Source organism: Panthera tigris, chromosome D4 (genome assembly GCF_018350195.1).
Source record: "Panthera tigris isolate Pti1 chromosome D4, P.tigris_Pti1_mat1.1, whole genome shotgun sequence".
Lineage (NCBI taxonomy): Eukaryota > Metazoa > Chordata > Mammalia > Carnivora > Felidae > Panthera > Panthera tigris.
The window spans coordinates 8,315,704-8,338,685 of record NC_056672.1 but is presented as its reverse complement, the minus strand read 5'-3'; the positions used below and the strand labels follow the sequence as shown (position 1 = coordinate 8,338,685).

At 42.8% G+C, this 22,982-nt stretch overlaps 1 protein-coding gene across 1 annotated transcript in view; it reads right to left on the bottom strand.

Moving 5' to 3' along the window:
- The window catches only part of LOC102953168 (histone-arginine methyltransferase CARM1-like), a 186,421-nt gene that overhangs the window by 90,754 nt on the left and 72,685 nt on the right, over window positions 1-22,982 (bottom strand). Inside the window, exons 4-5 of the mRNA XM_015542955.2 lie at window positions 3,226-3,332; window positions 2,589-2,693 (exon numbers count right to left, since the gene is read on the bottom strand). Of these exons, the coding sequence (XP_015398441.2) occupies window positions 2,589-2,693; window positions 3,226-3,332 (212 nt within the window). The remainder of the gene's footprint in view (window positions 1-2,588; window positions 2,694-3,225; window positions 3,333-22,982) is intronic.

Genomic DNA, 22,982 nt, shown 5'->3' with positions numbered 1-22,982 from the left:
GTTTTCTTTCCCTGAATAAATTCCTGGGCTGGGCGCTGGGGTGGCTCAGTCAGTTAAGCACCTGACTCATGATTTTGGCTCAGGTCATGAACTCATGCCTCGTGAGTTTGAGCCCCACGTCGGGCTCTGCATTGACAGTGCGGAGCCTGCTTGGGATTCTCTTCCCCGACCCACAGCCCCTACCCTGCTTGCTCTCTCTCTCTCTCAAAATAAATAAATAAAATTAATTTATAAAAAAATTTTTAAAAAAATTCCTGGGCTCACCCTCAATCTGTACATGCAGGAATCTGATCTTAATTAGCATACCAATACTTTGAGAACTCTCCCCAGGTGTCAGACTGACCATCGGGTGACACACACACACGCAGACCCAAACAGCATTGCCAAAGGCTTTAAAAACCGAACTGATGTGAGAACCAGAGCCCTCGGAAGGCCAACTAGTGGTGTGGAACTCGCAGCCTGAAACTAACCAAGCTGAATGAACACGAAAACACAAACAACATTTTCCCTAGGCATTAAGCAAGAACCTAGAGTCTCTTAACATAATATTCAGAATGCATAGAATACTATCCACAATTCTGCGGCATATGAAGAATCAGGGAAGTTCCAATTCCCTTGGAAAATGCAACCAACTGAAGCCAACCCAGCAATAACACGGATGTTAGAATGATCTGACAGAAACGATGGTAAAGATGTGCCAACCAGCGATCGTGAACAGTGCTGAAACCAATGGGTAAGACAGAAAGCCTCAGGCAAGAAACAGATACCATGAAACAAGAGCCAAATGGAAATTCTGGAATAACCAATGTAACATAAAAAGTACCAAAAACTCTGATGGGCTCAGTAGCAGAATACGACAGAAGAATGAAGGCCAGTGGCAGATCAGCTTTGAGCTGGGTGCCCATTTATCGCTACTTCCTCACGAATTTTCTCTCTGTTTTAATCAACTGGTACTGTGGAAGAAGCCACATCAAAATTTAGTGGATTAAACTGGACACAATTTATCATTTCTCTCAAATCCATGGGAGGGCCAGGCAGCTTCTCTGCTGATCTTGCCTGGATGCATTCACGTTTCTGCATTCAGCTGCAGGGGTGGCTAGACAGCAGGCCAAGGTGGCCCCACTCACAGGACTGGCAGTCGGTGCTGGCTGTTGACTGGAGGGCCTCAGTCCTCTTATGTGACCTTTCAACCCCCAGTAGGCTAGACCGGGCTTCTTCACTGAGTACGGTAATCTCAGTGTTCCAAGGGGGTAAGGCCAGGAGCCACAAGGCTCCTTAAGCCCTAGGCTCTGAAATCCACATGATGTGACCTCTGTCATCATCTTTGGTGAAAGCAGATCATACGAACAGCACAGAGATAAAAGTAAAACATTAGACTATCTCTTGATGAAAGGGAAAGCTATAGGACTTTGCAAATAGGCATGGACACGAGGAGCCATGAGTCATTAGGATCATTATTTCAATGTTCTACCATACCCTTCCGGAGGAGCTAATACTGCAGATATCAAAGGCTGTGGTCTACAATTTACTGTGGCAGTAGAATAGATTGCGACGCTCAGAGAAGTTTACTGTTTTGTCTGAGATCACGCAGCTAGTTAGGGAGAAAACGTAAAACTAAATCCTGGGACTGCTGATTCCACTGACCGGTCTTCATGCCTCCGAGATGGGCCATATAGTATTTTGAACGCTGGCTTTGTATTTAACAGGTAGGAGAATAATAATGGACAATACTTTCATAACGTGTTAGCAGTCATTCATCATTCAGATGCATTTTGTGAAGGAAATACGTGCAGGCACTTGTGGAGTCTATGAAAAAAAATCGAAGGACAGTGACTTAGTAAGAGCTATTCATTAGGTAGGAATAGAGGTCCTAACCCATTCCATGCACCAAGAGATGGTCATTCAGTCTCTTGAGTTCCTGGCACTCGAAACTTAATTTCTTTATTGAGGTAAAACTCACATAACGTCAAACGAACCATTACTCATTTTAAATTGTAAAATTCAGTGCCATCCGGCACATTCCCTATGTTACGTAACTGTTACCTGTCTCAAGTTTCCAGCCATTTCTATCACCGTAAAACAAACGTTGTACCCATTAAGCACCACTCCCCACTCCTCCCTTCCTCTGCCCCTGGCTCCCACCTGTCTGCCTCCTTTCTGATTTGCCTATTCTGGATGTTTCATGTAAACGGAATCATATTTATGAGCTTCTGTCACTCATTGCACTCGGCAGGTTTTGTGGTTCACCCATGTTGATGCACGTATCAGCACTGCATTATTTTTGTGGATAAGGTAAATATGAACGATGCCCGCAATATTCCATTGTATGGACATACCACATTTTGTTTTTCCATTCATCAGCTGATAGGCATTTGGGTTCTTTCCACTCTGGCTATTGTGAATCGTGTTGTTATAAACATTCATGTTCAAACAGTTGTTTGAATGCCTGCTTTCAATTCTTTGGCATGTATAATTAGGGGGTGGAACTGCTGGGTCATACGGTGGTTCTACCAAAGCTTAATTTTGATTCTCGTTTTTGACAAGCCTTCTTAAAATGGTTTGAGATAATAACATGCTGCTGGCATTACCTTGTCTCTAAAGTCAATGTGGTTCTGGAGGATGGCTCTGTGGTAAGTGGCTGTCCTTACAAAATCTTGCATCATGTTCTGCTGCTGGGAAATGCAGCCATAAAACTGTGGGGGAAAAGACAAGGACAGGGACAGTCAACAACCCATAAGTCGTCCCCTTCATGCACATATGGTTCTGAGAGCCACCCTGGTCAAGGTAGGCTTAACCTAATACACAGGCAAGCTGAGGCTCTGAAAGACACAGTGACCTGTCCTTCTTAGCTCTGTTTGTAAGGTCTAGAACTGTAAGTGGACCCCAGACTTTCAGCAGGTGCTTCACGAGATAGATTCAGGCCTTGATGTTGGTCAGACAAGTAAGTGCCCAGGGTCCCTCCTCAGAGCAGAGGCTATGAGGGTCAAGAGTAACAGCAATAAGAGAGAGAAAGGCCAGAGCCAAAAGGGATGTCCCTAATGAGTCTCATGAGCCAGGAGAGAAAAATAGGACTTGGACAGAGGTCTTGAGTGAGAGCGGGAGGAGAGCAGGAGGTAGTGACGATGATAATCGTGATCAGGCAAGCCAGCCCTCTAGCCCGCTCAGGTGTATCCGCAGGTGCGCATCACATGGAAACTCAGTTCCACCCGGAACAACTTTCCTGACCTGGAAATACTGCACGGCTGATGCCTCTTCTGTCCGCTGGCTGAACACCGAGGACTCCTTTTTCTCATTCCGGCAGCTTTTCAAGGTATTTGAAAATGAGCTGAGATCTGCAGGGACAAAAAGCAGACCCGTTTCTACACGGAGGGAGGCACAGAATTCACCACTACGCTCTTTACAAAATTCTGGGAAAATAGCAGAGGATTCAAAGGGCAGACGGCACCTGGGTGGCTCAGTCAGTCAAGCATTCATCCAAGTCTTGATTTCGGCTCAGGTCGTGATCTCGCAGATCCTGGGTTTGAGCCCTGCATCGGGCTCCACGCTGGCAGTACAGAGCCTGCTTGGGATTCTCTCTCTTTCCCTCTCCGCCCTCCCTGGCTCATGCCCTCTCTCTTTCTCTCTCTCTCTCAAAATAAATAAACTTAAAAAAAAAGAAAGAAAGAAAGAAAGAAAGAAAGGGCGCCTGGGTGGCTCAGTCAGTTGAGCACCCAACTTCAGCTCAGGTCATGATCTCACGGTTCATGGGTTCGAGCCCCATGTCGGGCTCTGTGGTGACAGCTCAGAGCCTGGAGCCTGCTTTGGATTCTCTGTTTCCCTCTCTCTCTCTCTGCCCCTCCCCTGCTCACGCTCTGTCTCTCCCTATCAGAAAAATAAATAAACATTAAAAAATTAAAAAAAAAAAAGAAGATTCAAAGGGCATGTTCATCCCCAAACACACACATGATAAGGAACGGCAAGGTGGCTATTGGTGCCACTCTGAGATGTGACACCCTTACGTACACTTGTCACACATATTTGCATTCACCAATATCACATGAGAGAGCTTAATGGAACACATAGAGACTGGGCTCATGGGATCCTCCTGGTCCCGCATTTACAAAGCTAAACAAGTTTATTCTAAGTAAGTCCTCTGGGGAAGGTGATTGTTGATGATAAGGAAAAAATATATATGTGAATACAGAATATGCATATAATAGATATATATACATATGTATATCTATATAATCTCATTCTATTGTAACAACAGGGTTCTTTTTCACACTTCTCTAGGTGTACAGAGAAAAAGGAAAATAACTGAAGATATGTGAATACAATATTATTTGAGGAAAAGAATACATAAATGAAGGCTCAAAAAAAATCCCCAAAGTGGTATCACTAATAGCTAACACAGCCCACAAGGTTGTCAAGTTTTGTGACTTTTGCCTTAGAAATGTCTTTGAGGGGCGCCTGGGTGGCTAAGGTGGTAAAGCGTCTGACTTCAGCTCAGGTCAGGATCTCACGGTTTGTGAGTTCGAGTCCTGCCTCAGGCTCTCTGCTGTCAGCAGGCGGCCCATTTTGGATCCTCTGTCCCCCCTCTCTCTTCCCCTCCCCCACTCTCAGTCTCTCTCAAAAATAAACACAAAATTTTTAAAATAACTTAAAATTTAAAAATTTTTCAAAAATAATGTTTAAAAATGCAAAAAAAATTTGCATAATTACAAAATCAGTATTTGAAAAGTGTAGAAAATTCACAAAATGCAACAAACCCAAATGAAGAAAATAAAAATAATCATCTCATTATGCAAGCTATTAATTACTATTCACATTTTGGTGTATATTCTGTTGGGGTGTGTGTGTGTGTGTGTGTGTGTGTGTGTGTGTGTGTAAATTCCTCTTTGCACAATTTCATCCCATTATTTTATAAATACATCTTTTAATTTAAGATACTATCAGGGCACCTGGGTGGCTCAATTGGTTAAGTGTCTGACCTGATATTGTCTCAGGTCAGGATCTCACGGTTCGTGGGATCAAGACCCATGTCAGGCTCTGTGCTGACAGTGGAGCCTGCCTGGGATTTTCTCTTTCTCCCTCTCTCTCTGAAAATGAATAAATAAACATTTAAAAAAAAAAGAAGAAGAAAAAAGTACATGAATAACTTCCTGCATTTTTAAGTAGTCTCTTGACATGACTGTTAATGGATGTATGTTTCAGATGGACATGCCATTTCCCTACAGTTGGACCCCAAGTCCCTACCCTGGCGTACTATTTTGGGATGACAGAGCCCAGCACCTGTATCTGTAACTCTGTCCCTGGTGACTCTGATGATAAGACATTCTTGAGAACTCCAGTTAACAGAACCTCCGTACAAAATAAGTATCCTAACTCTATATTACAGTAAAAGAGACTCTAATTCTTTACAATTTCCTCCTACGTGGGCAATCAACAGATGAATCGGTATTTCTGTTCCCCCGTGACATTTACCTTTTGACTGTTTTCTTTTACAATTAAAAAAAAAAACCTCTGTAAATAACGTGATCATATGAAATTTAACAATTCAGAAAAGAAAGCCCAGAAGAAAAAAGAATTCTGAGGTATAACCACTAATAATATTTTGGGATAAAATCTCCCAGTAATTTTTTCCATATATTTTTATCTCTCTCAGTATTATTTACAATAGTACTGAACTCTCCTGCTTTACAACCTGTTTTTTTCTTTTTTCCTTTTTTTTGAGAGTGCGCGCGCACACGCCTGTGAGTGGGGAAGATACGGGGTAAGGGAGACGGAGAATTTCAAGCAGGCTCCGTGCCCAGTGTGAAGCCGGACACAGGGCTCGATCCCATGGCCCTGAGATCATGACTTGAGCCAAAATCAAGAGTCGGATGCTTAACCAACTGAGCCACCCAGGCCTCCCTATAGCCTGCTTTTTCATGAACAATAGTTAGCTTTTTCTGGTCAGTACTTTTCATATAGAATCTCTTGACTACACATAAAGCTATAGAGCCCATTAATTACGGTTTCCTTTTGGTCTTGTTTTTCCGATTTGTTCCCAGAGGCAACAGTTTCACAGACTCAGGAGATCTTAATTTCAACAAGATTTCTAACCATGTTCCTTCAAATTTTGGACCTAATTATTTCCTTGTCAACTTCTACAGGGGGTCAAAAGTACCAACTCTATTCAACTACAATTTTCTATATTTGCATTTTATTCCCTTCAAAAGATATTGGGTACTATTTTGAAACTTCAAAAATGTTTTAAAACTTTGTTAGATAAAAGCTTGCAACAAACTGGGTATAAAAAGGGAACACGCCTCAACACAGCAAAAGCCATACGTGACAGTCCTTCAGCTGACAGCGTACTCAACAGTAAAACATTGAAAGCTTTTCCTCTAAGACTGGGAACGAGACAAGGATGCCCACTGTCGCCATTCCCTTTTAACAAAGTGTTCGAAGTCCTAGCCAGAGCAATTAGGCAATACAAGGAAATAAAAGGCATCCAAATTGGAAAAGGAGAAGCAAAATTGTCTCTATCTGCAGACAAATAGAAAACTCTAAAGACTCCACCAAAAAAACTGTTATAACCAATGAATTCCGTAGAGTTGCAGGATACAATATCAATATACAAAAATCAGCTGTGTTTCTAAACACCAACAACGAACTACTAGAAAGCAATCCCATTTAAACCTGCATCAAAAAGAATAAAATATTTAGGAATAAACGGGATCAAGGAAGTGACACCAGCATCTACATACTAAAATCTGTAAGACGTTGATGAAAAAAGTTGCAGATGACACAAATAAGGGGAAATATATCCTGTGCTCATAGTTTGGAAGAATTAATATGATGAAAATGTCCCACACTACCCAAAGCAATCTACTGATTCAGTGCCATCCTATCAAAATTCTGAGGGCATTTTTCACAGAAAACCAATCCTAAAATTTGTATGGAACCACAAAACCCCCAACAGCCAAAGCACTCTTGAGAAAGAAGAACAAGGCTGGAGGCATCACACTTTCCGATTTCAAACTATATTACAAAGGTGTAGTAATTAAAACATTATGGCATTGTCATAAAAACACACAGATGAATGGAACAGAAGAAAGAGCCCAGAGATAAACTCTTGTTTATATACTCAACCAAATTACAACAAAGAAACGAAGAAGGTATAATGGAGAAAGGACAGTCTCTGCAATAAATGATGCTGGGCAGAGTGGACATCCACACGCACCTCTGGATATCCACTGGACCCCTTACACCATGCCCAATAGTCAACTCAAGATGGATTAAATTGTGGAACGTAAGATCTGAAACCATAACGCTTCTAGAAGAAAATGGGGTAAACACTTCAACATTGGTCTTGGCAATGATGTTTTGAATTTGACACCAAAAGCAAAGGCAACAACAGGAAAAATAAAGAAGCGGGATGACATCAAACTAAAATGCTTCTGTGCCGCAAAGACAATACCAACAAAATGAAAAGGCAACCTACAGGATGGGAGAAAATATTGGCAAATCACACATCTGATAAGGAGTTAATATCTAAAAAATATATAAAGAACTCACAGAGCCCCACAGTAGGAAAAAAACCTAATCAATCTGATTAAAAACTAGGCAACGGAATTGAACAGGCACTCTTCCAAAGGCATGCAGATGGCCATCAGACACATGAAAAGACGCTTCATATCGCCCATCATCAGGTAACGCAAATCGAAACCACAGCGAGACATCACCTCCCACCTGTCAGAATGGCAATCATCAAAAAGCAAAAGATACCAAGTGTTGGTGAGGATGTGGAGAGAAGGGAGCCCTCGTGCACTGTTGGCGGGAATGTAAACTGGTGCAGCCGCCACGGAAAACAGTAAGGAAATTCCTCAAGAAGTTAAAATAGAACTACCATCTGATCCAGCAATCCCGCTCCTGGGTATATAATCCAAAAGGAAGTGAAATCATTATCTCAGCAATGTCTGTACTCCCATGTTCATTACAACGACATTCACAGTAGCTAAGACCCGGAACTGGCTTAAGTGTCTGTCAACAGATGAATGGATAAAGATGCGAGAAATACTTTATGTTAATATATATATGTATATTATATATTATATAATATCTGTTCCCCACAATGAAATATTATTCAGCCATGAGACAGAAGGAAATCCTGCCATTCGCGACCACATGGATAGAACTTGACAGCATTATGCTAAATGAAGTAAGACAGAGGAAGACAAATGTAGCATGTTATCGCTTACACGTGGAATCTTCTTGTAAAAAGTCAAGCTCCTAGAAAGAAAGAGAGAGTAGAAAAGTGGTTGCCAGGAGCTGTGGGGCAGAATAGGAAAGGGAGAGGCTGGTAAAGGGATATAAATGTTTAGCTACAAGATGCACAGGGTCTGAGGATCTAATGTATAACATGGTGACTACAGTCGCTAACAGTGGATTGTATAATTGAAATCTGCTGAGACTACTGAAATGTTCAAATGTACCAAAAAATGAAATGAAATGAAATGAAATGAAATGAAATGAAATGAAATTTCTCAGACATACTAAAAAAAATACCAGAAGATATTAGATAATATTTACCCAGCTCTGGTCTCTTGGCCCCTGTCCAATTGCCTCTGATCTCACAGAGACAGCCAGCAGTGGTTTGTGTCACCCATGTGTGAGTTCTTTGAATCCTGGGCATCTAAGCTGTTTGGGCTTTCAAAGCCTACAGTAAATTCATTTGTTCAACGCACAGTCTTTTGAATATTCTCAACCGTCTCCATACTTTGGGGGAAATCCGAGCTCTTAATACAGCCAAAAATAAAGGGTGCCTAATTTAGCAAACAGGATGCGTGACACGTGGGAAAGTATCATTTTTGGTTAACAAACAAGATTATGACTATCAAGTAACACGGCTAGTCTTGTGTCACTCACCAACTGACTCCAAAGGAGACAACCGTCTCCAAAGGAGACGACGGCAAAAGAGAAGTTCCAACAAAGTTTTAGGTTACAGCAGTATCCAAGCGACACATAACCGGCCTTCCAAAATAAACAGTAATTGTATCTATCAGCTCTATTATGTTTGCTATTTGAAAAATCCAATATTATTACACTACAGACACTACAGTCACAACTCTTTCAGAGTCTCTTGTGTAACAAGTTTACGATGTATTTATGGGATTCAGAAAGTAAGAAGCATCCAGGAAAGTGCAGGAAGCAGCATCAATTAACTCCTGCCTATGATGATTTCTGTCCCAATGGCTGCCAGGAAAATGTTTTCCTTATAAGCCACCCTTACCTTTACTTTAAGTGGTTAAATGAAATGTACAAATAAAGAAAATGTCTGTGTTTCCATGCGAGGTATGAGTATTTTTTAAAAATTTGTTGTAATTATTTTTTTTTAACATTTGTTCAGTTTTGAGAGACATAGAGAGACAGAGCACAAGCAGGGGAGGGGCAAAGAGGGAAGGAGACACAGAGACTGAGACAGAGACACAGACACCGAGCTTCCCAACGCGGGCTCGAACCCATGAACCGCGAGATCATGACCTGAAGGATTTTTTTTAAACACACTTTTAAAAGGACAAGAAATTTAATTGTTGACTTCTCCCTCCCCTCAGTGTCCGGAAGAAAGGACTCTGGAGGACACTGTGTTAAACGATCCAGGCCCCTCTAACAAAGTGCCGTAGAGTGCGTGATTTATGAACAACAGAAATCCATCTCTCACAGGTCTGGAGGCTGGAATTCTGAGATCAGGGTGCCACGCATGGTCAGGCCCTAGTGTTGCAGACTGCTCGCTTCTGGCGGTGTCCTCACATGGTGAAAGTGGTAAGGGACCTCTCTGGGGTCTCTTTTATAACCACTTCCCAAAGACCCCACCTTCAAATACCACCACATTTGAGGATGAAGTTTCAAAATATGAACTTTGGGGAGACATAAACCTCCCGTCTGTGGCAATTCTCAGTGGAGGACCCAAAATGAGACGCAGCCAGACGCAACTTCTCTTCCTTGATTCTCCAAACTAGGGGGAGGGACTTTCGCCAAGAGGAGCGAAGGAATCTTTAAATCCAGCAGGTACTTTTGCCTTTGGAGAATATTTTGGCAAGAAGAGCCTTTTTTTTTTTCTTTTTTTTTTTAATGAAAAAGCTTTTTGATCTGCAGGCATCATTTGTTTACAAGATGCCATTCATTCTGTAGGGCCAGGAAGGCTCCCAGAGGAGAGAAAAGAAAGGCCCGCTGTTTAGAACATAATTAAGTCTAAATGGATGTTCACGTTTGCATATTGGCTCCTTCCGGCTGCTCAGGGTAGAAAAGGTGGGAGGGGAGGGGTCAGAGCCAGGGCTCTGGAATAAAGAGGTCCCAGTTGGGTAGATTCCAGAAGCGAAGCACAGGGCGGGGCATATAGGAAGGAGGAAATGCCCTCTATTCCTAACAAAAGCCAAGTCCCTCCGGCAAGGCAAGGCATGAATCGTGAGTCAAAAGGGGACTTCTTTCAAAGGACACACTTATCCACACTGTTTGTGAAGAGGGCAGCCGCTCTGGCTTAAACCGCCATGTTCTGTCATTTTCACCACAAACAAAAAGATGCAATTTTCTCTACCACGTAGATATTAACCGTGCTACAGCCATGGCTCTCATCATTTTCCTTTGATTCTCGAGCTCGATTTCGGCTTCTTCGTACCAAGCCGTTACTTTTCAATTTCAGCATGCAGTCATACTCGCGGATCAATAGACTGCGGAGATTCACCGTTTCCTTATTGTTGTTCCTTCCAAAAGACCAGATTGAAGGGATCTGTTTTTGTTTGCTCGCTTCTCTTAAATAGCTGCTATTTACAAGAGATACTGTCTGTAGTGCTTTCCATGCAGAGTTTATTTACCAAGCATCTTTCTTTGCAGGAAAGGGTAATACCTGTCTGACTGCATCACCTGTTCTGGCCACATGTCCCAAAATTGTACCAGAAAATACACAACTGACAATATGATAATCGCGGTGTGGATTTCTTCTTCTTCTTCTCTTTTTTTTTTTTAAATAATATGTCAAACTCTAAACACTGTAGCAGACATGCTTTGGGGCTATCGTGACTCATTTACCGACAGCCTCTTTTATTTTTTTCTCTAGCTCATCAGCTCAAGTTTGCCAAATCAAGCTCAGCGCGCTGGGCACCTAAGGAAGCGATCTATTTTCCTGCAGTCAGTACACAAAGGAGACAACGAAGCAACGACTCACCCCATTCAATTCTCCTTCCCCTAGCTTCACGGTCTGGGTGCCCCCCCTCTCGGGATGGAAATGGGCTAGGGAAGACTGCACTGTTCCTCCTATCTGGGCAGAGCTGGACAAACAGGTGTACCCATGGGGGCATCATTCAAGCAGTATGGGTAGGAGGCCAACAGCTGCAAGCTGGTCTTCTCTCTGAACATACCCCCCACATGTATACTTGCAGGGGACTCTGCTGCTGAGTGAAATTCAACTGAAGGACGGCCCTTCTTACTTCTCATACAAGCAGGTTTTCTTAGTAAAGTAGCAGAAGGATTTAGACATAAAGTAGATTCCTTGAGTGGTCGACAGAGCACTATTACAGGATACTGGCTATTTCTGGGGCGCTTGGGTGACTCAGTCGGTTAAGCGCCCGACTCTTGATTTCGACTCAGGTCATGATCTCACGGCTTGTGAGTTCGAACCCTGCGTCAGGCTGTGTGTTGACAGCGTGGAGCCTGTTGGGATTCTCTGCCTCTCTCTCTAGTCCTCCCCCGCTCGCCCTCTCTCTCTCTCTCTCTCAAACCAAATAAATAAACATTTTAAAAAAAGACACTGGATATTTCTATTGTACGCATGGGAAAACTAGACAAACAGACGGCTTCACCAAACGTCCAGCTAATTTCTCTCTCATACCGTTTTTGTCTCCTTTTGGGGGAAAAAAAAACCAAAAAACAAAAACAAAACAGAACTTGTCAGCATTCCTTGAAAGCAACTGCCAAATCAGCCTCTCTCAAAACAAAAGTACTGAGGCACTCTCAGAAACTGAATGTTCGACTCGCTTTGCTTTTCTCTCCGAGCCTTGCAATTTGCAATCCAAACCTGTAATTCATGATCCAAATACCACTTACCTAACACTATTTTTGTCCAACCAAAACATTAGTACAAGGCACTGGGGAGAGCCATTCGGGAGTATTTTCTATACTTGTTACATCTATAAATCTTTAGAGACTTCTGCAAAAAAAAAAAAAAATGGGTCACACATTCTATCAAGTTTCTGAGGCGATTTTCATGCATATCTTAAAAACCAATTAAACACTTACTGAGCTGATCGGCATTGACCTAAACATGTAAAATGGCCTCACCATTTGTGAAGGTAGGTTTGGAGGGAGGTTCATTCATTTGTTTGAAGGTTGAGCCAAGTCCCTCATCCCCGTGGGATCCTCATCCTCCCGCCCTGGTGTTCCACCGCCGACAGGAAAAGCCCAGAATCTAAGCACTGTGTGGTCTCCAGTAAGCAGAAGGAACAGGGGTCAGCCTTGGACAGAGGGATAATTGACTGACACCGCGCAGGACCAAGATTCTAAGCAAAGGACATCAGTGAAAACTCGTTGGTTGGCAAGTGGTGGAAATTCAGCTAAGTTGAACTGAAAGAGAAATGCTCCGGCTCACAAAACTGACAAATCAAGGATTAAAATTCCATTTTCAGGAATGGCTGTGTCCAGGATCTCAAAGGATAGTGCTGAGACACCCTCTCTCTACTTCTCCCTCTGTTTCCTAGCTCTGCCTCCCCATCTTTCTATCACTGTCTCTTTCTTTCTTAATCCCTATTTCTCGCTTCAGGCTTCACGCTCAGGAGGACGAGATGACCCATCACAGAACAAGATTACCACCAGCGTCTCCGGAACGACACCGCAACCACCCCAGCAGAGCCAATCTTTCTAAAACATTCCAACAAAAGCCCCAGACCGAACCTCATTGAACCCTGTTCAATTAAAGACCCATTCCTGAGTCCGTTGTTCTGGCCAGGGGTCTGTGCCCATTGACCAGACTCGAGTCAGCCCTGTCTGAACCCAAAGGAAAACTGGGCGTCTGTCAGCAGAAGAAAGAAGAGTAAGGACTGACCAAAGCACAGCTGACCAGTGCTGAGAGAGAAGTGGAAACATGACAGAATAAGTGGGAATGGGAAGTACAAGTGAGAAGATCAGTGTGCCTCAAGGGGCCAACTGGGGAAAGGTGAGCCATGGAAAACACACATTCAGCTGTGTGGCTTCTGCAGTGTTTGAGCTGTGGCTAGCCCAAACCCAGGTTTTGCTCCCAGCAGCAGACTGAGTCAACACTTCCGGTCCTGGATCATGTTGCAGCCCTGATGTGGCACGTTTTTACCAGCTCCATATTCCTGTCCACACTCGCTGAGAGTATCTGGCCCTGCTCACATCTCCTGGCATTCTGTTTCTACCACTGGATTCCCATATCCCACCCAGCAGAGCATCGGATTCTGTGTCCCACCTTAATTAAGAATGAGTTGCTGGTGGGGCACCTGGGTGGCTCAGTCGGTTAAGCGTCCGACTTCGGCTCAGGTCACGATCTCACGGTCCGTGAGTTCGAGCCCCGCGTCGGGCTCTGTGCTGACAGCTCAGAGCCTGGAGCCTGCCTCGGATTCTGTGTCTCCCTCTCTCTCTGACCCTCCCCTGTTCATGCTCTGTCTCTCTCTGTCTCAAAAATAAATAAACGTTAAAAAAATTAAAAAGGAAAAGAATGAGTGGCTGGACAGCAGGGTCACGCAGGCTGAAGGAAGAGACTCAGACGCCGTTATACAGTGGATGGGCTCTGGGGCTCTGAAGGGAGGTTATCCTGCAGAAACTACTGATTGCATTCCTTTTCACACCCAAAAAAGTTCTGGAAATAGATGGTTACCAGACAGGAGGTGGGTGGGGTGGGTGGGTGAAACAGGTGATGGGGACTAAAGAGTATGCTTATCATGACAAGAAGAAAAAGAAAAGGGGGCGCCTGGGTGGCTCAGTCGGTTGAGCATCCAACTTCGGCTCAGGTCATGATCTTGCGTTTGTGGGTTCGAGCCACACGTTGGGCTCTGTGCTGACAGCTCGGAGCCTGGAGACTGCTTTGGATTCTGTAACGCCCTCTCTCTCGGCCACTCCCCTGCTCATGCTCTCTCTGTCTCTGTCTCTCTCTCATAAATAAATAAAACATTAAAAAAAATTTAATGACATTTAACAACTTTAATCAACGTTTAAAAAATTTTTAATGTTTTATTTATTTTTGAGAGAGAGATAGAGCACGAGCAGGGGAGGGGCCGAGAGAGAGGGAGGCACAGAATCGGAAACAGGCTCCAGGCTCTGAGCTGTCAGCACAGAGCCCGACGCGGGGCTCGAACCCACAAACGCAGGATCATGACCTGAGCGAAAGTTGGATGCTCAACCGACTGAGCCACCCAGGAGCCCCTTAAAATCAACATTTTTATGGTTGCTTATGCCATATTCCCTACATTCTCCAAACAACTAACTCTGGGTAAGCATTAATAAAATCCAACATAAAATGTTAAAAACTGGAACAGCAACCTGTACTGTCAGAGCATAATGTTCAGGGTACTTCATTTAGCCAAGTGAAAACTTAGCATAATAGGTAGACAAAAAAAATCTCTCTGGGATTCTCTTTATGTGTTATCTGTAAATGGATGAGACAGAAGGACCCTAAACTCAGCTGAGCACATCTGTACCTGTTCCAAGGCACAGGAAAGAAGGTACTTTGTACCTGACAGACTTGAGATTTCAAGTCACATAAAAAGACCACTTCAGATGACAAGGAGCATCTTTTGCTTTTTCAAAACAACTTAAAAAAATTTTTTAATGTTTATTTATTTTTGAGAGAGAAAGAGAGAGACAGCACAAGCGGGGGAGGGATAGACAGAGAGGCAGACCCAGAATCCAAAGCAGGCTCCAGGCTCCGAGCTGTCAGCACAGAGCCCGACGCGGGGCTTGAACCCACGAACCGCGAGATCATGACCTGAGCCGAAGTCCAACGCTCAAGCGACTGAGCCACGCAGGCACCCCAATACAACTTTTTTTAAAAGTTTATTTATTTATTTTGAGAGAGAGGTGTGGGGCAGAGAGAGAGAGGAAGACAGAGAATCCCAAACAGGCTCCACATGTCAGCACACAGCCCGACTTGGGGCTTGATCTCATGAATGATGGGCTCGTGACCTAAGTTGAAATCGAGAGTCAGACACTTAACCAACTGAGCCCCCCAGGCGTCCCACAATAGGGGACTTTTATTTATTTATTTTTTAATTTTTAACGTTTATTCATTTTTGAGAGACAGAGAGAGACAGAGCATGAGTGGGGAAGGGGCAGAGAGAGAGGGAGACACAGAATTGGAAGCAGGCTCCAGGCTCCGAGCTGTCAGCACAGAGCCTGATGTGGGGCTTGAACTCACAGACCATGAGATCATGACCTGAGCCGAAGTCGGACGCTCAACCGACTGAGCCACCCAGGTGCCCCAATAGGGGACTTTTAGATCGAGCTTTTAAGATCTCAAAGCCAGCTCTTTTTAAGATCTAGCTCTTTTCCACTCAAACATGGATTTAACAATAATACTACACAGCTGTGCTACCTTACAATGAATTATTCTTGTCTTCCTTTTTTTTTTTTTTTTGAGAGAGAGATAGAAAAACTCACCTACGGTGGTTTTCTCAATGACACGAATCTGTAATTGGCTGGAAGCAGGGATATGCACGTGCCTTTGTAGCTCAATCTCTTTGCTATTCTGTTGTTTTCTCTTTCACATTTATATAGCTGGTTCATTGGGTACAAAATGACTGAGCACAGGCTAAATCCAGCCCTCAGGCATTTTTAAATTTGGCCATCCTGTGTCTTAAAAACCAGAAAAATTTCACAGGAAATGTGAGTTTCTGGCTAAAAGTGTGCATCAGGATATCCCTGGGTCTGAATTTCTCCGTGGCAACAACCACCACAAGGGAAGGAGCTGCTGTCGTGTTTTGAATGCAAACGGATCTCCAGCTGGCCAAGGGGGAGGACTTCTCATATTTGCAACCGGCCCTCTTCTGGGCACTTCTGTCCCCGGCCTGGGCCCTGCTGGCATTTGAGTCTGTGCTCCCATATCCCCCAGGATCCACTACAAAATTAAGTGGACAGCAAGTCTGCAACTGAAAATATCAACAACCCCCCTTCTATTTCCAAGCATCATGAAGTCAGAAAAGCTACAGAAAATGATAGACGAAATTTTACCATGCTGCCTTTTCAATCACATGTTAGTTTCATTTCGAGCTTATAGAAGAAGCTGTTGATCTTCTTGGCAGTGACTCTACTTGGCTATTTTGTGCAGATGCTCAAGAGAGCACATTCAAACTCTAAGTCTACAGCGCTTAGATAAGCTCTAGGGATGGGTCCGGATCATTCCTGAACAACTCACCTTCCCAGCACTGTGGGGCTGCTGACTGTCCTGAGTGTCATTTCAGCGGTGAAGATGAGTTTCTATCAGGGCATCTACCTCCCCTAACCCTCCCCTACAGCTAGAGATGATCTAGGGACCTCAGGAGTGTGACATCCATAGATGAAGAGCAATCCTGCCCAGCAAGGATGCCCATAGCATGGCCTGCATTATCACCCTCTCCTCACAAACTGGCCCAACCATCTACTTCCATGAGAAACGGGCCCAAGCATCTACCTCTGTGATAAGCAGCCAATGGGTATAGTCGAGTTGAATGAACGCTCCTTGGTCGACATCCATCTGTACTCTCCTCACATGGAATGGTGTATACCATGGACCCAAAGTCAGGAGGATTACACTCAATGATATTGGTTACAGGCAGTGTTTTCATGGCCAAAGCCAGCAGGTGTTGTGTTTTTTTGCTTTGTTTTTGTTTGGTGTGTGTGTGTAGGGGGTGACTTAGCTGAAGCTTTAACTACACGCCAGCTCTCGAATGAGCACTGAGCTTAGAACTCTTGATATTCTCATTTGAAGGATGTTCCACATATGATTAGGGGCCCACGCTGAGAAACTTTCTTCAGATCTAATGCCAAAAGGAGCTTTGCTTGATATAGTCTGCCTGCTGGCCACTGCTCTGCCCCTGTGGGCATTGAGAATCTTGTAAATTGATCACGTTTGCCCTTCTGCTTGGGTGCCAGGATGCTGAGAGCCAAAATCATGGGTCTGCAGTAGTATTTGTGGGTCCTATGCTATGCAGATTGGTGTTTTAATGTCCTCTTGGCCTCAGTTCTCTGTGCTTTCTATATTCTCCCTGATCTTGAAATGTATGGATTTTAATTTTCTTACATAAATATGTGTGGAAACTCCACTTTCATGGTGGAAGAAATTGGGAGCTGGATTCACGGATGGAGGACGGACAAAAAGATCGATCTGTTGATTCCACCGTTACTATATGAAGATTTAACAGACCGGTTAAATCGGTCTGCAACTTTCTGCCTCACTTTCCACACAATAACCACCCTCCCCCTCCCCCGGCTCTGAACAGCAAATACAAGGACTTTGGAAGCAACAGTGTTGGTCCCATATGCTGAAAGCAGATGGGAGCTGCACTGTCTTCATAGTAGCATCTGCCCAGGAACCAAAGTGAAGAGGAGGAGGCTGGGGGAAAGAGCAGGAGGGGAGATAAACACAAAAGAGCAATCAGGAGTGGAGAAGAGAGATACTTCCTGCTACCAGTCTCAGCCACGGTTAAAAAGCAAGCACATATTTATGAACGCTCCATTTGATATTTTCACATTCATGGTGTTGTTTAATTCAGTCCCCACTGCCGGGAGGTGTTATGATCTCTGCTGTACAGATGAAGGTGAGATACAGACACAGTTTCCTCCGAGTCAAATTAGCGAGGCCAATGTTTATTGCCCCTACCAGCATCTGCATTCCAGAAAGTGGGGAATTCTAAAACATAGGACTTTGTTTTTCTTTTTCCTTTTTCTTTTCTTTTTGTTTTGAGAGAGAGAGGGAGAGAGAAAACACCAGAGTGAAGGAGGGGCAGAGAGAGAGGGAGAGTAGGACATTCTTGAAGAGCATGTTCTACACTGGAGGGCAAAAGGAACAAAGACAGAATTCAGAGGTACTAGACTGAGGTGACATAACTAACAGAGAAATGGCTTAGCTGCAGCCAGAGAGACTGATTACACAGAGAAATGTTTTTTTTTTTATGCCCAGCACTACAAAATCATGACAGTCATGGCTTTTATGTGTGTAAATGCAGAATTCCCTTCTTTGGAGACTAGTTTTCCATTATTCTAGGTTGGGAAAATTATGCCCAAAACTTTTAAAAAATACTCCAGCTGATCAATAACTGTCTGTATAAACCAGGTAACTATCAATCACACAATGTATGACTTATCACAATAAAGCAACAAGAACACCAAGTTTACAGTGATGTCAGCATCAGACCTGAGTAAGACATCCCTTGTGTCTACCGCCCAACCCATACCCCAGCAAAAAGTTGGCATCCACGCATGGCCTAAAGCACCTTCATGGGAGCTGTGGGATCCAGCCCTGTACACAAAAAGACAGAGGCAGAGTCTCACCCCACCATGTGTCAGGTGCCAGGTACAAAGATCTTGGTTCCAGCAATGGACCCTGCAGGGACCTATGAACTAGCTCCAGCCCTTCTCAACTGTGGTCTGAGAGTCCCCAAGAAAACACTATCTTGGATAATCACCTATGGACGAGAGCACTTTTGTGGAAATCCAGGTTTTCAATGGGTAAGTGTCAACACACTGTCAAAGCAAAAAAAAAAAAAATACGAATTTGGACACACTGGAGGGGGTAAGAGGAACAGTTTGACTTTACCCACATCACTCCTCTTCCAAGAAAGCAGATCTTAAGGCTAGGAGAGATCTTCTTGCCCATGATTTCTACCACGGGGGAAAGTGAGAGTGTGTAAGTTCCCAGCTTCTCCAGCTGTGCGGAATGCTGCCAAAGATGTTCACTTCTTTTTCACCCCATCCAGACTACCGAATCATGAGAAGCATGACTGGGAATGGGAAGAGACTAGGAGAGTGGCAGACAGGACTCACAGAGGGCATTAAAGGGACAAGAATCCTACGAAGTTGGGTTATGGACTCCATCAAGAAGCTCACTAACAAGCTGCTGGAGACATCTTGCTCATGGATCTCTGCAGATGGCCCACAGGCATGTTCAATGCTCTGCATGCCTCACTCACACACACCTCCCCACTATGGCCAGCTCTCTGTGTGAGCTCCTGATGGTGGCAGTGAGAGCAAGCTCCGGCAGGTGGCTGGTGAGCATGTAGAAAGCCAGCCCCCAATCGTGGGCCAAGAAGAGACCACACGCTTAAGCTTGAGCATCATCTTTTGGGAAACAAAGGAAAACCATCAGTAGTTGACCTCGAGCATCGCAAGATTGAAAGAACAGATTAAGGGTTAAGAATTCTCGGGGCGCCTGGGTGGCTCAGTCGGTTGAGCGTCCGACTTCAGCTCAGGTCACGATCTCACGGTTCGTGAGTTCCAGCCCCGCGTCAGGCTCTGGGCTGATGGCTCAGAGCCTGGAGCCTGCTTCTGATTCTGTGTCTCCCTCTCTCTCTGCCCCTCACCCATTCATGCTCTGTCTCTCTCTGTCTCAAAAATAAATAAACATTAAAAAAAATTAAAAAAAAAAGAATTCTGCCACATAAGGGAGCAAGAAATGTAGAGCAGGTATATCCACAGAAGGTCTGAGACAGCCTCAGAATCCCTAGCAGGACTGATGGAAGGTATTTCTCTCCCAGTTAGTAAAGACTGGAGTAGGTGATACTTCTTCAAATGTGAAGACAGCTATGCTGCAAATTTCAAGGAACATGAAAAATCAAGGCCATGTGATATCACTGAAGGGTCACAATAATCTTCTGGTAACCAATGACAAAGACTAGACTATGATTTACCCAGGAAATAATTCAAAATAGCTGTTTTAAAGAAACTTAATGAGCTATTGGAAAACACAGAAAGATAATTCAATGAAATCAGGAAAATAATACATGAACAAAATGAGAAGTTTAACAAAGAGGCAGAAATCATAAAAAAGAATCCAATAGAAATTCTGGGGCTAAAGAATACAATGAGTTGAAAAAAATGCAATGGAGAATATCAACAGCAGACTGGACAAAACAGAGGAAAGAATCTGTAAGTTACAAGACAGAACTTTGAAACTGTCTAGTCAGAGGAGAACAAAGAAAAAAGAATGAAAAAGAGTGAACAAAATAATATACATAAATGGAGGGTACCTACATAAATTTATATGTTTTATTATTTAAAAAACAAAGAGTGAACACAGCATATGTGACCTATAGGATACCATAAAAAGAAAAAACGTGCAAATTACTGGAGGTCCAGAAGGAAAGAGAGGGAAAAGATGGCAGAAACCTTCTTTAAAGGAGTAAATCTCCTTTCCTCTGAAGAGAGACTTGGTATCCAAGTTGATGACATCCATAGTACCAAATAAACTCAAGGTGAAAGAATCCTCCCCAAATATATTATAATAAAACTGCAAACCAATCAACGAGAATTTTATTTTTTAATTTTATTTATTTTTAGAAAGGCAGAGACAGCATGAATAGGGTAGGGGTAGAGAGAGAGAGTGAGAGAGAGAATCCCAAGAAGGTTGTGCACTGGTAGCACAGAGCCCGATGTGGGGCTCAAATTCATGAAACCATGAGACCTGAGCTGAAACTAAGAGTCTGGTGCTTAACTGACTTAGCCCCCCAGGCACCCCAAAGACAGATTATTTTAAAAGCAGGAAAAGAATAAAAAGCTTGTAACTTGCAAGGGAACCCCAATTAGAATATCAGCAGATTTCTCAGCAGAAACCTTATGGGCCAGAATAGAGTAGGAGGATATATTTAAAGTGCTGAAAGAAAAAACTACCAAGAATACCCTATCCAGCAAAGTTATGCTTCAGAAATAAAGGACAGGAAAACTTTTCCAGACAGAGAAAAACTGAGGAAGTTCACTGCCACTAGACCTACCTTATAAGAAATGCTGGAAGGATTTCTTTATGATGAACTGAAAGAACACTAATTAGTAACATGGAAACATATGAAAATATACAATACACTAATTCAGAAATACCATCATTCTATAATATGGCAGTGTGTTAACCACTTACTACTAGTTTAAGTGTTAAAGGACAAGAATATCAAAAATACCTATAGCAGGGGCACTTGGGTGGCTCGGTCGGTTAATCATCCGACCCTGATTTCAGCTCAGATCATGATCTCATGGTTGGTGAGATTGAGCCCTGACTCGGGTTCTGTGCTGACAGAGCAGAAACTGCTTGGGATTCTCTCTCTCACCCTATCTCTGCCCCTACCCTACTCGCATTGTCTCTGTCTCCCTCTCTCTCTCAAAATAAATACAATTTTAAAAAACTATAAAAAAACTTGGCTAGGATATAATGACATCCAAACCATTTAAAAAATAACTATAGCGATAACAATTTGTTAATGAATACACAATATAAAAATAGGTAAATTGAGACATCAAAACCAAAACATGGGGAAAGGAGGCTATAGAACACAGTTTTTGCGCAATTGAATTGTTGGTGTAAAATTGCCTGTTATAAGATTTTTTTTAAGTTTATTTATTTATTTTGAGAGAGAGAGAGAGAGAGAGAGAGAGAGAATGTGCACATGCACATGATCATGGGGGGCAGAGAGAGCGAGTGAGAGGATGCCAAACAGGCTCTAAGATGTCAGTACAGAGCCCAATGTGGGACTCAATCCCATAAACCATGAGATCATGACCTGAGCAGAATTCAAGAGTTGGACGCTTAATCAACCGAGCCACCCAGGTGCCCCATAAGATGTTTTATGTAAGCTTCATGGTAATTATAAAGCCAAAATCTATAGTAGATTCACAAAAGATAAAGAGAAGGGAATCGAAGTATACCACTACAAAAAAAAAATCATCAATTTACGAAGGAAGACATTAAGAGAAGGAACAAGGAAATACAAAACAGCCAGAAAACCATCAATAAGATGACATTAGTAAGTCCTTACCTATCAACAATTACCCCGCCAATAATTACTCTAAATGTAAATGGATTGATTTCTTTTTTTTGTTTCTAGTTTTTATTTAAATTCTAGTTAGTTAACATATAGCATAATATTAGTTTCATAAATGGATTAATTTCTAGTTAATTTTCAATCAAAAGGCAGAGAGTGGCTGGTTGGATAAGCATATGCATGTACACACACACACACACACACACGCACACACACACACACGACCCAACTATATGCTGCCTACAAGAGACTTATTTCAGCTTTAAGGAAACACACAGGCTCGGAGTGAAGGGGTATAAAAGGACCTCCCATGAAGGGGAAGAGCACGGTATCTATAGTTAGAGCAGAAAAAGTAGACTTTAAGCCCCAAACCATAAAAACAAAGGAAGTCATTATAAAATGATAAAGGAATCAATTCATCAAGATGATATAACAATCATAAATGTATATGCACCCAACATTGGAGCGCCTAAATATATTAAGCAAATATTAGCAGATCTGAGGGGAGAAATAGATAAAGAAATAGATAAAAAAAAAAAACTAATAATAGGGGACTTCAATTTCCAATTCTCACTTCAATACCCACCCAGATAATCAATAGGGAAACACTGGATTTAAACTATACTTCAGATCAAATGAACATAATAGACATCTATAGAACATCCTATCCAATGGCAGAATATACATGCTCCCCAAATACCCACAGAACATTCTCCAGGATAGATCATACGATATGTTACAAAACAAGTCTTGGCAAATTTAAGAAGACTGAAATCATACCAGTATCTTTTCTGACCACAAAAGTAGGAAACTAATAAAAAATAAGCGGAAAGCTGGAAAAGTCACAAATACATGGAAATGAAACAACACTCTCCTAAACAACCAATAAGTCAAAGAAGAAATAAAATATATTGATACATACAAAAATGGAAATAAAACATACTAAAACCTATTGAATACAGCAGAAGCAATTCTAAGAAGGAAGCTTTAATGATAGCTACATAATGAAAACAA